Source organism: Diabrotica virgifera, chromosome 6 (genome assembly GCF_917563875.1).
Source record: "Diabrotica virgifera virgifera chromosome 6, PGI_DIABVI_V3a".
Classification (NCBI taxonomy): Eukaryota; Metazoa; Arthropoda; class Insecta; order Coleoptera; family Chrysomelidae; genus Diabrotica; species Diabrotica virgifera.
In genome coordinates this window covers 115,183,949-115,197,771 of record NC_065448.1, presented here as the reverse complement: position 1 = coordinate 115,197,771, position 13,823 = coordinate 115,183,949, and the positions used below count along the sequence as shown (strand labels likewise).

General features: G+C 31.6%; 1 protein-coding gene across 1 annotated transcript in view; it reads right to left on the bottom strand.

The window, feature by feature from the left end:
• Positions 1–4,072: 4,072 nt before the first annotated feature.
• LOC114341509 (facilitated trehalose transporter Tret1) overlaps positions 4,073–13,823 on the bottom strand; it is a 113,705-nt gene continuing 103,954 nt past the window's right edge. The window contains exon 2 of the mRNA XM_028292309.2: positions 4,073–6,409. Within this exon, the coding sequence (XP_028148110.2) occupies positions 5,070–6,409 (1,340 nt within the window). The 3' untranslated portion in view covers positions 4,073–5,069. The remainder of the gene's footprint in view (positions 6,410–13,823) is intronic.

Sequence of the window (13,823 nt, the reverse complement as noted above, 5' to 3'; positions counted from 1 at the left end):
TGATTTTTATAAAAGTTTTTAGCACCAAAATTAAGCAAGTGACGCTCAAAATAAAGCTGTTCCCTTTTGTTTTTGGTAAATAAAAATCGTGAAAATTACCCCCTAATTAGTGTCCCAAACAAAATTAATCGGGACTGTTTTACAGTTTACTTTACTTATGTATTATTTGTATGATCTGTAAGTTTCGCATACCGGTTCGAAGTGCTTATTTTTGAAAAGAAAGTGGTAACTGATAAAATAAAAAACAAGCTTCGAAATGTTAGATAATGTTTGCATATACTCGTGATTAGTGACTCTTTCAAGCCCTTTCAAATATAACCGTTTTAAAAATAAGCACTTTAAACTGGCAAAACTTACAGATCATATAAACAATACATAAGTAAAGTAAATTGTATAACGGCGACTATTGATTTCATTTCGGATGCTAATTAGGGGGTAATTTTCATGATTTCTTTTACCAAGAAAAGGACCTACTTTATTTTGCGCGTAACTTGCTTAGTTTTGGTGCTAGAAACTTTTGTGAAAAAAAATAAAGCCCTTTTTAAACAGTTTAAAAATTTTTGATGAGTTTTTCCCAAAAAGTGCTTAATTTTTTGGTTATTTCACGTTGAAATACTCGATTTGTAATTTGACGAATAAGAACCTACTTTTATGAGCTACAACTCTGCTTCTGCTGAGTCTACAGACTTCATGCATGTACCGTTTTTTTATTCTTTAGAAGCTATATATTTGCTAAAATTATTTTTTTTTACAAATTATTTAGTTGTTGAGTCATTTACGAAAAACCGTCAAAAATCGTGGTTTTTTTCGTTGAAAAATTAATATTTTCACTCACAAATAACCCAAAAGGTATTAACTTACTGCAAAAACTCTATAGGAAAAGAGTTGCTTAGAATTGGCCAATTTGTCCATTTCCGTACTTTTTTTGAAAGTACGGTTTTTTGCCCACAAGAGGGGGTGGCTTTCATCTCCCAAGTAACAGCAACTAATGACACAAGTCCCGAAGTAAAATTGAGTGTAAGAGGAACCTAGATCCAAATTTTTGTGAAATTCAGTGGAGATACGGAAAATCACACGGTATCGACGTATTATTAAGTCATAAAAATATTTTACCAGTTATAAGCGTTTGTTTAAAATACAGACTATTAAAACTTTTGTCGATTTTAAAACCATATTTTCCGATTTCATGTATCCCATTATTTAAACAGTCGCGAAATAGGAAATAAATTCGTTGAAATCACAAAGGGGAAACCCCGAATTATCTAAATACGCAGTGAGCGAATTGACAACACTGTTTGAGTCTATAATGTTGCGTATATGTGGCCGTAACATAATACTGTTTAAAATTATACTGATGAGGCTGTACAAGTAGGAAATCATAATGAGTTTATTATCAACTTTCGTACTAAGGTAAATTCACTTAAATCTACCTATTTAAAACTCAGAAATCTAAAGCTCTGACCCACTCATTACCAAACACCCTGTATATCTTTTGTACAAAAAAATAGATGAACAGGATTTTTGTATATATAATTAAACTACAGTGTAGGGATGGGAAAAACCTACCGGTTTAAACCTAAAACCGGTTTTTTTACTTCGCAATAACCGGTTTTACCGGTTGTTTTTTTGTCCCGGTTATAACCGGTTTTTCTTTTTAAAGTAAAAACCGGTTATTGGGTTTTTACGGTGATTAGAATTAGGTTAGGTATTATTTTGGGTTCCAATCATAATTATTATTATCAAGTAATTATTCCAAACAAAACCATAATTCAAATTTTATTTTATAAATGCAGAAGCAAACTGAAAGTGCAAACTCACATTAGCCAGAAACAATCAAGTTTTATTATGATATTTCGTTGAAAAGGTATTTGTAATCATAATATTTACATAAGAAGTGAGCTGGTCGAACTAGACGCAAGCATCATCTATTTTTCACACTTGACTCTTGACATTGAAAGTGGGTGAATGACTTTTTCTGATTACCAAAATAATGTTCTAAGTATGAATATTGAATTACCGATTAGGAATACGAATCTCCAAGGATTTCCCTACGTTTTCAAAATGATACACCCATACATGAAGTATTAAATGAGTTAAAATGTACCTATTATTTACAAATATACAAACGTGTTAAAAGATATAGATGATAATTTTTTTTATGGTAGTAAAAATAAAAGATAAATTGCTTTATCCAATTTATTTTTAAGTAAAATATTTATGTTGATATTATTTTTTTATATCCCATTTAAAAGAGTCTGGGAAATTTTTTATAAGTTGAAATGGTTGGGTTAAATTGTATATTATTGCAATATGCATATATTAATCTTACGCTATATTATATTTAATAATAATCAATAAATATATAATAATAATAAAATAATAACTAAATATATTAATTAATAGAATAAAATGGTTTCATTAAAAATTTTGTTTTATTTATATTGATATTGATGTTCTTTCGATAGTACTAATTTTGATCACATTTATATCGAGTCGAGTGGAGTATCGCAAACTAAAGTGCATTGTAAATGTAACATTGTAACCTATTGGATTAAAAAAAAACCGAAAACCGGTTTTTTGGCCAGTTATAACCGCCAGGTTAAACCGTAAGCAAAAAATACCGGTATAACCGAAAACCGGTGTTTTGTCAAAAACCGCCATCCCTACTACAGTGCTTTTCAGATAAAACTATCCTCCTTAAATATCTTTTGAACCACTGATTTTTAGGAAAAACGCAAAAACATGTCAAATGCCATATTTAAGCTTACCGGAAAAGGCACCCTCTCACCTCCAGTAGCATCACCTAATTTTTTTTTATTACTACCCTCTTTTTCTATTTTATATTTGGATTCTTCTCTTTATACTGATTTCAAAAATGTATACTTGATGTTTAAAGTGATTAGTTTATGAGAAAAATAAATACAAAAGCAACAAAACTGGATTGAAAAAAAAATATTTTTTTAACAATTTTATTAGGCACATACAAACATTTAGAATGAACATTTCACTACCAAAAATTTTAACAATAATTATTCAAAATGACCTTTGAAAGCTTGAATAATAATTATTGTTAAAATTTTTAAATAATTATTATTGTTAAAATTTTTGGTAGTTATGTTCAAATGGTCACTCTAAATGTTAAAAAATTGTTAAAAATAGTATATTGTACAACAAGAGAGAAAAAAGACAAAGAGAGGGAGAAATATGTCGTTTTCTCACGTGTTGTACACTGTACTTTTTCTATGGATGCGTTTTTGTCAAGAGTTCAAACTTCAAAATTAAATAATTTAGGTGCTTTTATGTAGATTATACGCCAAAATTGAAATAAAATACATATTATACACATATGTAGGTATTTAATGTTCTTAATATTTATATACTTTTATTTATTTAAAATTATAGTTCTATATGAACAGTTTTGAAAGGTAATTCCTGGTAAGTTTTGATTTGACACATTTTATTTGACAAAAATATTTGTGTTTGTATTGTGCATGTTACCATGGAAACCGTGAGAAAAAATATTTCTCACTGCAATGGCCGACTTTTCTCACAGCCTGAGAAATTTTGCGTTTTGAATGTATGTAAGTAATGAGAGAAGTTGTACATTGTATAGCATCCATAGAAAAATAATTTTTATTCAATCCAGTTTTCTTGTTTTGTATTTATTTTTCTCATAAACAAATCACTTTAAGCATCAAGTGTTATAAATTTTTGAAATCGGTACAAAGAGGAGAATCCAAATATAAAATAAAAAGGGGGTAGTAATTAAAAAAAAATAAGGGATGCTACGGGGGGTGAGAGGGTGCCTTTCCCGGCAAGCTTAAATATGGTATAATGTCTCCCCCTTCAAGTATTATTTGACGTGTTTTTGCGTTTTTTTCTAAAAATCAGTGGTTCAAAAGTTTTTTAAGGTGGATAGTTTTATCTGAAGGGCACTGTATAATAAATAAATAATTTAATCTACAATAATTATTATTAAAAAAATAGTGTTTTTAGGTTTTCCTAGGTTTTAATATGTGTCGCAAAAATAACATAAAAAAATAAAAAAATCTTGCTAAAACTAAATACTATCTTTGTGTTAGGTAGTTTATTATAATAATTAAAAATACGAGTATATTTCACAAGATGATAGACAAAAAATTAACATGATTTTTAAAACAGGTTTAGTTTAATAATAGTTATTTATGATATAAGTGTTAAAAGTAAAATTTTAAGGCACGCATGTGAAAGTTGTGAAAGCAGAATGAGCGAAGCGAATTCTGCAATTCACATGAGTGCCTTAATAATGTACTTTTTAACACGTATATTATACAATATTTTTTCTACAAATGTTATAAATTTATAAAATACAATATTTTTGTTAGTTGCTGAAACATTTACACTCGAGAGGAATTTTTAAAAATTCTTAGCGAAAATAATATACCCTTACTTAAACTTGTTTTTTCTACAAACGTGTTAAAAATGCAATAATACAGTTTAAATTAAATTTTGAAAAACCTTTTAGACCACCTTTTTTAAATGGCGCAAGTTGTACTATTAATATATTAATGTTTATAAATGAAATATAAATAATTTGACGTTTCACAATTTGACAATTCACTTTTAACTGCAATGCCTTAAAATTTTTAAAGCACTAGTGCCTTTAAAGTAGCATTTTTAACGCTCCTATGGAGTGCTGAAAATTGCATTTTTAACACGGTTTTAAAAAAAAGTCATACTTTAAAAATAAAACTCGATATGTTTCGGGATTTGTCTCCAATATCGTCTATTTTCGAAAAAATGAATTTATTCCATTATTTTGCCCCTCTCTGTATATTTGGTTTAATATTTGAGTAAATAAAAATCGGGAAGATTTTCAATTTATAAGAAAAAATAAAGAGTTAATTCTAGATTGACATTCTTTTACTAAATTTATTTTAAGAAACTGATATCACAGACAAACTTTCAAATCAAAAATGTATTTATATTAAGTTCATAATTATATTTGAATTTTACCATATTAATCCTAAATGCATAAGAAATATAATACTCGGGTTTAAAAAATATATTAAATAATAATAATATGTTTTCTAGACTTTTTCTGATTTACTTTTATTAAATTCTCCTTTTAATATCAGTTGGATTTCGTCTAATGTTTTTCCTTTTGTTTCAGGAATTACAAAGTATGTAAAAAATATTGTAGAAAAGCAGCACGCAGTAAAGATATAAAATGGGTATTGCAATCCAAATGAATCAGTAAGCCTCTGATACACTTGTAGCGATAATAGAGATGCAGTAACATATGATCCATCTGCCAAAGCCATGCCATAAGCCTTTACTGTGGTAGGAAATATTTCTGCTGTTATAACTATGGGAACCATACCTAAGCCAAACTTAAAAGTGAAAGCATATACCATCACACACGCAATTGGAATCCAGCTGAATCTAGTTGTGTTAAATCCGTAATTTTTCAGAGTAAAATAAATAGCTATCGTTAATAAGCAAAATGCTGTTGAAATGCCAGAACTGATAATTAAGATCTTTCTTCCAAATTTGTCTATTATTAAAGATCCTGTCAAGGCAGCTATTAACATAATTAGTGAAAATACGATTGCTGTTGTATGAGGATCCATATAGATAGACCCTGCTTGCTCTAAAATAATATGCATATTCATTAGCAGCACACTGACGCTGCTAAAATGTTGAGCGTAATTAAGAACTACCATTATAAGTAATGCTTTTCTATTGCTTGCTATAAGAAACAAATCTAAAAATCGTGCTCTTTCAGTTCTTTGTCGATCCACAGCTAATTTAATTTGTTTGAGCTCTTCCTCTACGCCAGAATCGTTCTGTCTTAATCTCTTTAGAGAATGTCGGGCAGCTTCTATTTGATTTTTAATTATCAAATAATAAGGACTATTAGGCACCAACGAAAACCATATAAGTTCTATAGAGACCATCACTGCTCCTAAAATGCAAGGTACATAGATAGGAAAAAATGGAGCAATACAATAGATTAAAAGAATTCCACAAAGCATCATAAGATAAATTAAACTACTTAAAAAGCCTCTTATTTTTTGATCAGCTATTTCAGCAATATACATTGGAGTTGCTACGAAAGCCATATTTCCAGCTGCTCCAGCGAATCCTCTTGCCACAAATATATATTCCACGCTTGGTGCCAGAGCAATTGTAATCCAAACCAAAGCAGATACAAAGCATGCCAATAAAATAGATTTTTTTCGACCTATTTTATCTACGGCATACATTGTTGGCCAAAGTCCAATTGCAGCACCAATTACATACACATTTTCCAGCCATTCACCTTGATGTTTTGTGATAGGTATTGGAGAGCCAGGACTCATTAGTATTGGAATTGCAGGAGCAGTCCAACCATAATGCATTCCATCGCTTAAAGCACATAGAGTACCTGCAAAAATGAAAACAGATAATATTAATTGCAATGTCGTTAATGTTGCTATGCTTTACAAGAGGAATTTGATAGGAAAATATTAAACTCATTCTGGGTAACTTATGACATACCTACTTATACTCAACAACATAAACAACTCTGGAGAAGTAACAACAGAATGGCTGAAGTCTGAGTTTATTACATTTTCAAAAAACCAAGAGCCAAAATGTACCTTAAGATAAGCCTGATCAGTCATCTCCTGAAATTGGTCCTAAAGATAATCCGTAAGGTATATGATTAAAAGCTATATGAAAGTCAAATTTGCCCCAACCAGTTCGAGTCCATAAATGCTGTTGATACAAGAGAGACTTTGTTCTCAATACAAGTCTTATTCCAGAAATGCAGAAACGTCAATTGCTACGTATATACATGTATGGTTGATTATAGGAAAGCGTTTGATGGAGAACAGCACGCCGAGATGATGCAAACACTAAGAGAACCAGGAATTAACAACCAAGATCTAAAAATAATTAGAAACCTTTACTGGAATCAGATTTCAAACCTCAGAAATGAAGACGAACACCGAATATATGAAAATCATGCACGGAGTGAGGCAAGGCTGTATTTTGTCCCCTCTAATTTTCAATATCTACTGTGACTATTTATCGAAGCTTTGCACGAAACTGAAAATGGTATTCTACTTAACGGTATCGACTAAAAAACATCAGGTATATAGATGACACTATAGTATTTACGGACAATCTAGAAGACCTTCAAGTTCTTATAAACAAAATCACGTATTACAGTTAACAATATGGACTCAATATAAAGGTAACGAGGACAACCTCATGTTTATTATCAAGTATATTCAAATGGGAAATAAGCCACAATTTTACCTAAAAATGATTTTATTAACGTTTCGACGCCCAAGTCGGGTGTCGTTGTCAAAATACAAAATAATACTATTATAATATTACATAATATTATAATAGTATTATATAATATATATATAATATTATAATAGTATTATTTTGTATTTTGACAACGACACCCAACTTGGGCGTCGAAACGTTAATAAAATCATTTTTAGGTAAAATTGTGGCTTATTTCCCATTTGAATATACTTGATTATAAAAATGCCACAAGAAAATAGCTTCAGAACAACTCATGTTTATTAGCAACAAAAAGATAACAGAAGGTCAACTCTGCATTACCCAAACCTCTGTAAACGCAAACAACTACCTCGGCACCATAATAAATGAAGAATGGACCAACAACTAAGAGATAAGAGCACGCATTACAAAATTAATAAAATAAAATAAATAAAATTAAATTTAAATCAAATAAATAAAATATAAATAAAATTTACTCGCAGAGTGCGTCTATGGTGGTACGGGGTTGCCATCCCTGATGGGGTTGATTAGGTTGAAACACTAAATATTTAAATTATATTCACACACACACACACACACACACACACACACACACACACACACACACACACACACACACACACACACACACACACACACACACACACACACACACACACACACACACACACACACACACACACACACACACACACACACACACACACACACACACACACACACACACACACACACACACACACACACACACACACACACACACACACACACACACACACACACACACACACACACACACACACACACACACACACACACACACACACACACACACACACACACACACACACACACACACACACACACACACACACACACACACACACACACACACACACACACACACACACACACACACACACACACACACACACACACACACACACACACACACACACACACACACACACACACACACACACACACACACACACACACACACACACACACACACACACACACACACACACACACACACACACACACACACACACACACACACACACACACACACACACACACACACACACACACACACACACACACACACACACACACACGGCCCGGCCGGTTCTAGGGTTTTGAGCTCCCCGGGCAAAATAAAATTTGGCGCCCCTTGATACAAGAATATACAAATTTCCTGCAAATATAAAAAATAGCAAAAAATCAAAATTATACCATAAAGAACTAGTAAAATTATATTTATTTAAAAAATAGTGCCATTATAATTTATAACTTATCCAACATAAATATGGAAGTTATTTGCATAATAAGCACATTTGAAGTTCAAGCGACGAAGGAGCGAGGTAAAAGATACATGCACATTTTCAACAAGCAGAAAAAAATGTGGAAAAACGTTGTACAATCCAAAGACATGTTGATTGTGTACAAAATATAACTGCATCCCCAATATCTAAACTGAGGAAGTGGCATCCACATAGCATAAAAGATCACGAGGATATTCTTTGCAAACACGAGCTTGTAAACCTTTATTTTTTCTCTTCATGTTAGAGCCGTTGTCACATCCTTTGCCTCTACAATCATCCATGTAAATTCAATTCAAAACCATTAATTAATTTTTTTATTATCTCATGAGTAGGCCTATGACTCGATACCTAGAACCAGGCTATGGTTCTAGGTATCGATTGACTAGGACAAACAATAGACTGCATACTAAAAAAGAAGAATATATAACACCATGACCAGAAGTATTCTGACTAATGGGTATGAAAATTGAATAAAAACTACGAAAACCAAATGCAAAATAAGAGCAACAGAGATGGAATTCCTAAAAAGAAGCTGCAGAAGAGATAGAATAAATAACATAGAGATTATAAGAAAATAATGGTAATGAATTCAAGAGATAATAGACTACATAGAAACAAAAGAGATTAACTTGGTACGGACATGTCAGAAGAGCAGACCAAAATCGTTGGTTAAACAGAATAACAGATTGGAGCCCGATAGGAAGAAGGACGAGCCGCAGACCCCAAAGATCTTTCAGAGATAAAATGGACTAAGCAATAGAAAACAAAATCTTCAGGAAGGGGACTGGCAAAAAAAGAAAGAACTGAAGGGAACGGTTGAGTGAAGGAATGCAGTGAAAACTTTGGAAATCCTTATATACAGGGTGTTTCTAAATAAATGCGACAAATTTTAAGGGATGTGGGATAAACTATGTGAAAAAATAATTACAGTTTGTTCTATAAACGTATGTCTGCAAATGCTTTGTTTCCGAAATATTTTTTTTTAATGTTTATTTTGCAATGTGTTACATCATATAATAAAAATAAGCATACATATTGATTGGTACAATGTCGTGAGAGAGAGTTTGTCCAATAATCCACTCTCTGTATGAACTTTTACGTTCTTACATTTATGTTAAAAACAATAAAAATTTGTAACTTTACATTATTACATCGATATTAAAAAATAAAATAAAACTATAACAATTTAAAATTAATTTATTATGTACAATTATTGCTGTTAGAATGGTAGATCCAAGGGTGTTCTTATTTTCAGCCTTCGGGTTTCTTCATTGTTGTCAAGCAGATTAATTGCCAGTGTGTTTGGATGTTGCTCTAGGCGTCTTAGGTAGTTTGTGCTAAGCTGTTTAGTCACTGCAGTAACCGTTAGCATCTCTAGATCATTATAAATCTCTCGGTTTGTTACGAACCAAGGAGCATCTACTATACTGCTTTTGACTGGAATCTCTCGATGATAGCAATGTTCGATTTAGATGCTGTTCCCCATAGGTAACTGGATTCCATAGGTACATACTGGTTTGAGAACGGTATTGTAAGCTAGTAATTTGTTCCGCAATGATAACTGTGATTTTCTGCCAAGGAGCCAGTACAGCTTTTTCCATTTAGTATCCAGCTGCTTTCTTTTCTTCCATATGTGGGTACGCCAGGTTAGATGTTTGTCCAGGTGTATCCCCAAATATTTTACGCTGTCTGGTTTAGGTATTCGTTCATTGTTGAATGTGATGCTTGGCGTTTCACCATGGTATTTTGTGAATGGTATGTGTACAGATTTACTTTCATTTATTGTAATTCGCCATTTCCTTGCCCACGTTGCTATATTGTTGAGACTGGTTTGTAGTGTTGTCGCTGCTACTTCAGGATTTCTGTTTACTGCTAATATAGCTGTGTCCTCAGCAAAGGTAGAGGTGACTGTGTCATCAGTACATGGCAGATCAGCGGTGAAGAGTAGGACTGGGCCTAAGACACTTCCTTGTGGGACTCCTCATTTGATGATGCGTAGTTTAGTTACTTCATTTTCATATCTGACTCTGAAGTATCGTTCTTCTAAGTAGGATTTTAGAATCAAATATATTGTTGTTGGTAGCTGCGTTTTTAATTTTTAAAGGAGTCCCTCATGGCACACCTTGTCAAAGGCTTTGCTGGCATCCAAAAAAGCTGATTCACAATAACTTTTATCTTCGAATGCTTTGATGATTGTGTTAACAACACGATGCACTTGTTCTACTGTCGAGTGTTTCTGACGAAACCCAAATTGATAGTCTGGGATTAAGCTTTTTGCTGCGACAGTTTCCATCAGTCTCTTCATCAGTAACTTTTCCATTATTTTTGACAAGACTGGTAGTAAACTGATTGGTCGATAGGAGCTAGCTTCATTTGGCTGTTTTCCCTGTTTATGAATTAATATGATTTCTGTTACCTTCCATTGTGCAGGGAAGTACTTCAGTCTTAGAACTGCGTTGAAGAGTTGCGTCAGCATAACGACCGCTTTTCTAGGAAGTTCTTTTAATATTTGCCCGGTAACCAGGTCATAGCCAGGTGCCTTCTTGGGGTCTAAGTGATTTTTTATAACGTCGTAAATTTCTTGTATTGTGAAGTTATAATATGCTCCATTTCTTGATCGTTTTCCTTAAGGAATGCATATATTTCGTCGTCATTAATTCCGTTTGCAGGTGGTAACGGTTGAAATACTTCCTCCAAATATCTACCGAAAACTTCTACCTTTTCTCCATCTGTTTTGGCCCAGGTACCATCAGATTTTCTAATTGGTGGGATTTGATCTCGTGGCTGTTTTAGGTGTTCTGTGGCTTTCCAGAGACTATAGTTAGTATCGGCTGAGGGTGGCAAGTTTTGTAGATATCCTGTGAATGATTTATTTTTAAGTCTTCTAAGTGTTTCTTTTAGCTGCCTTGCAGCTCGATTGTATCTTTGATTATAAAATGTCAAAACTGTCAACATTCAACTGAAAAATAGTTCCCGAAAATTATTATTTTATTGATGAAAATAACACATTTTAGATATTCTAGTTTGAACATTCAATCCATTAGCACGTTCCGAAGACAAACATAAAAAAAAATTAAGTTTAAACAACATCCAAGTGGATTACAGATAAGTGATTTGTCCTAGACCATAAAAACAGAAGGACTGTTCTTCTATAGAAAATAATCTCAAGTGTTGTTACCTTACAAGTAAACCACAAGGTAAAGAACATCACATATCATTTAAAATATAAAATTTAGATTCTTAGTAATATAAAAATATTTTATATTTATGTCATACCTATAAACGTCATATACAGTCAACTGAAGAATATTTTAAGAGAATTGTTATTTTATTGGTGAAATAATATACATTTTGGAGAACATCTAATAAGGAACTACGTATGAGCAATATCTAGATGGATTGTAAATAGGTGATGTGTCCTAGCCCATAGAAGCGGAAGTTTTGTTCTTGTGTGGAGGACCTTCTCGGGTATTGTTGCCTTGTAAGTGGTCCACAAGGTAAAGGACTTAATTAACTCATGATATGACACTTAGTTCTATAAAATACGGTAGGTTGTTTTGAGAGATTGTATATTTTATATATGGTTTCTTAAACAAACTTGACATAATGGGCGACAGCAATACAAAGAAATCTTCCACTAGTAGTATAATTACTAGTGGAGGCTTTGACACGTTTCTTTCGTCACAAGTAGAGGAGGGGTCAAATTATAATATAAGAAATAGCGTAGAATTAAGTGGAGGAATGGATTTAAGTGTAGGTCTAACTGAAAAGGTTCTAACAACAGAAAATAAAATAAAAGACTTATTTAACTTCATTGAAGGGGAAATGGACCTCGGTAAGAGAATAAACAAAACAGGAAAAGATACACTCAAAACAAAACTTATGTCCTTAACTATAGAATTAGCCAATATGGAAGGTCAAATTAAAATTTTAAAGGAAGAAAATACTAGACAAAGAATTGAAAATGAAGACTTAAGACATAAAATAACAAAAATGCAGGGAGAAAAGCTATCGTATGCAGATATAACTGCAAAACCTATAAATTACAAAGCTGATAATAAACAATTAATTGAAACAAACAAAAAGATAAATACCCTGTTCATCACCAGTGAGACTGCACAGACTGGAAGGAAGGTGCAGGAAGAATTCACAAAACTCTTAGATCCAAGAAAAACAAAAATAAAAATTAATAAAATGAGAACTACTGGAAAAATTTTAATAATAGAAACTCCAACAAAAGAAGATTTAGAATCTATAAAAAATAATGATAAAATAAAACAAAATTTTAAATGCGAATTACAAAGAAAAAGAAAACCCTTAATAATTATGTATGATATATCTAGTAATGAAAAAGAAGAAACCATCAAAGAATGCATATATGCACAAAATTTTGATGATATTCCAAGAGAGGAATTTGATCAGAATTTTAATATAAAATTTAAAACTGGACAAAGAAATAAACCTACTGTTCATTATGTAATAGAGGTTTCACCTCAAATCAGACAAAGATTGATCTCAAATAAAATTTATGTAGGATTTACAAGTATAAACTCAAAAGACTACTTAGTAGTACCAAAATGTTTAAGATGTAATGATCTGGGACATGTGAGTAAACACTGCACCAAACAGACAGTGTGTGGTCACTGTGGTGATGAACATGAAAATAGAAATTGCAACAAAACTAACCAACCCAAAATTTGCGTACCTTGTAAAAATAGAGGTAAGTTATGTAACAAAGATAAAAAAGAATGTCCAACATATAAACTGCTTCTAGAACGTTTAGTTCAGAAAACAGATTTTGGCACACAATAATTATGAAAATATATAAAAATCAAATAAATATTATATCAAAATCTAAAATAATACAAAATCTAAATATCATAATGTATATATATTTTGACATTCAAATATATGTGTATAATAATTTATACCTTAATAACCTAATATATAAAAGTCTCTGTAATACATTGGTCAAAAACAAAATCGAAGAGATAGCAAAGCATACTTTAACTGCTCTTTATATAATACATTGTATCGGATGTGGAGTACGGAGTCTGGATTATAAATATCTTTTAATCACTAAAATATATATAAAAATCAAAATAAGATTAATGAATATTAAATTAATAAAAAAAAATAAATAAAATATAAATGGCTAATCATTCATTCAAAATAAATATTGGACAAATAAATGGAATGCGCAGTGCAACC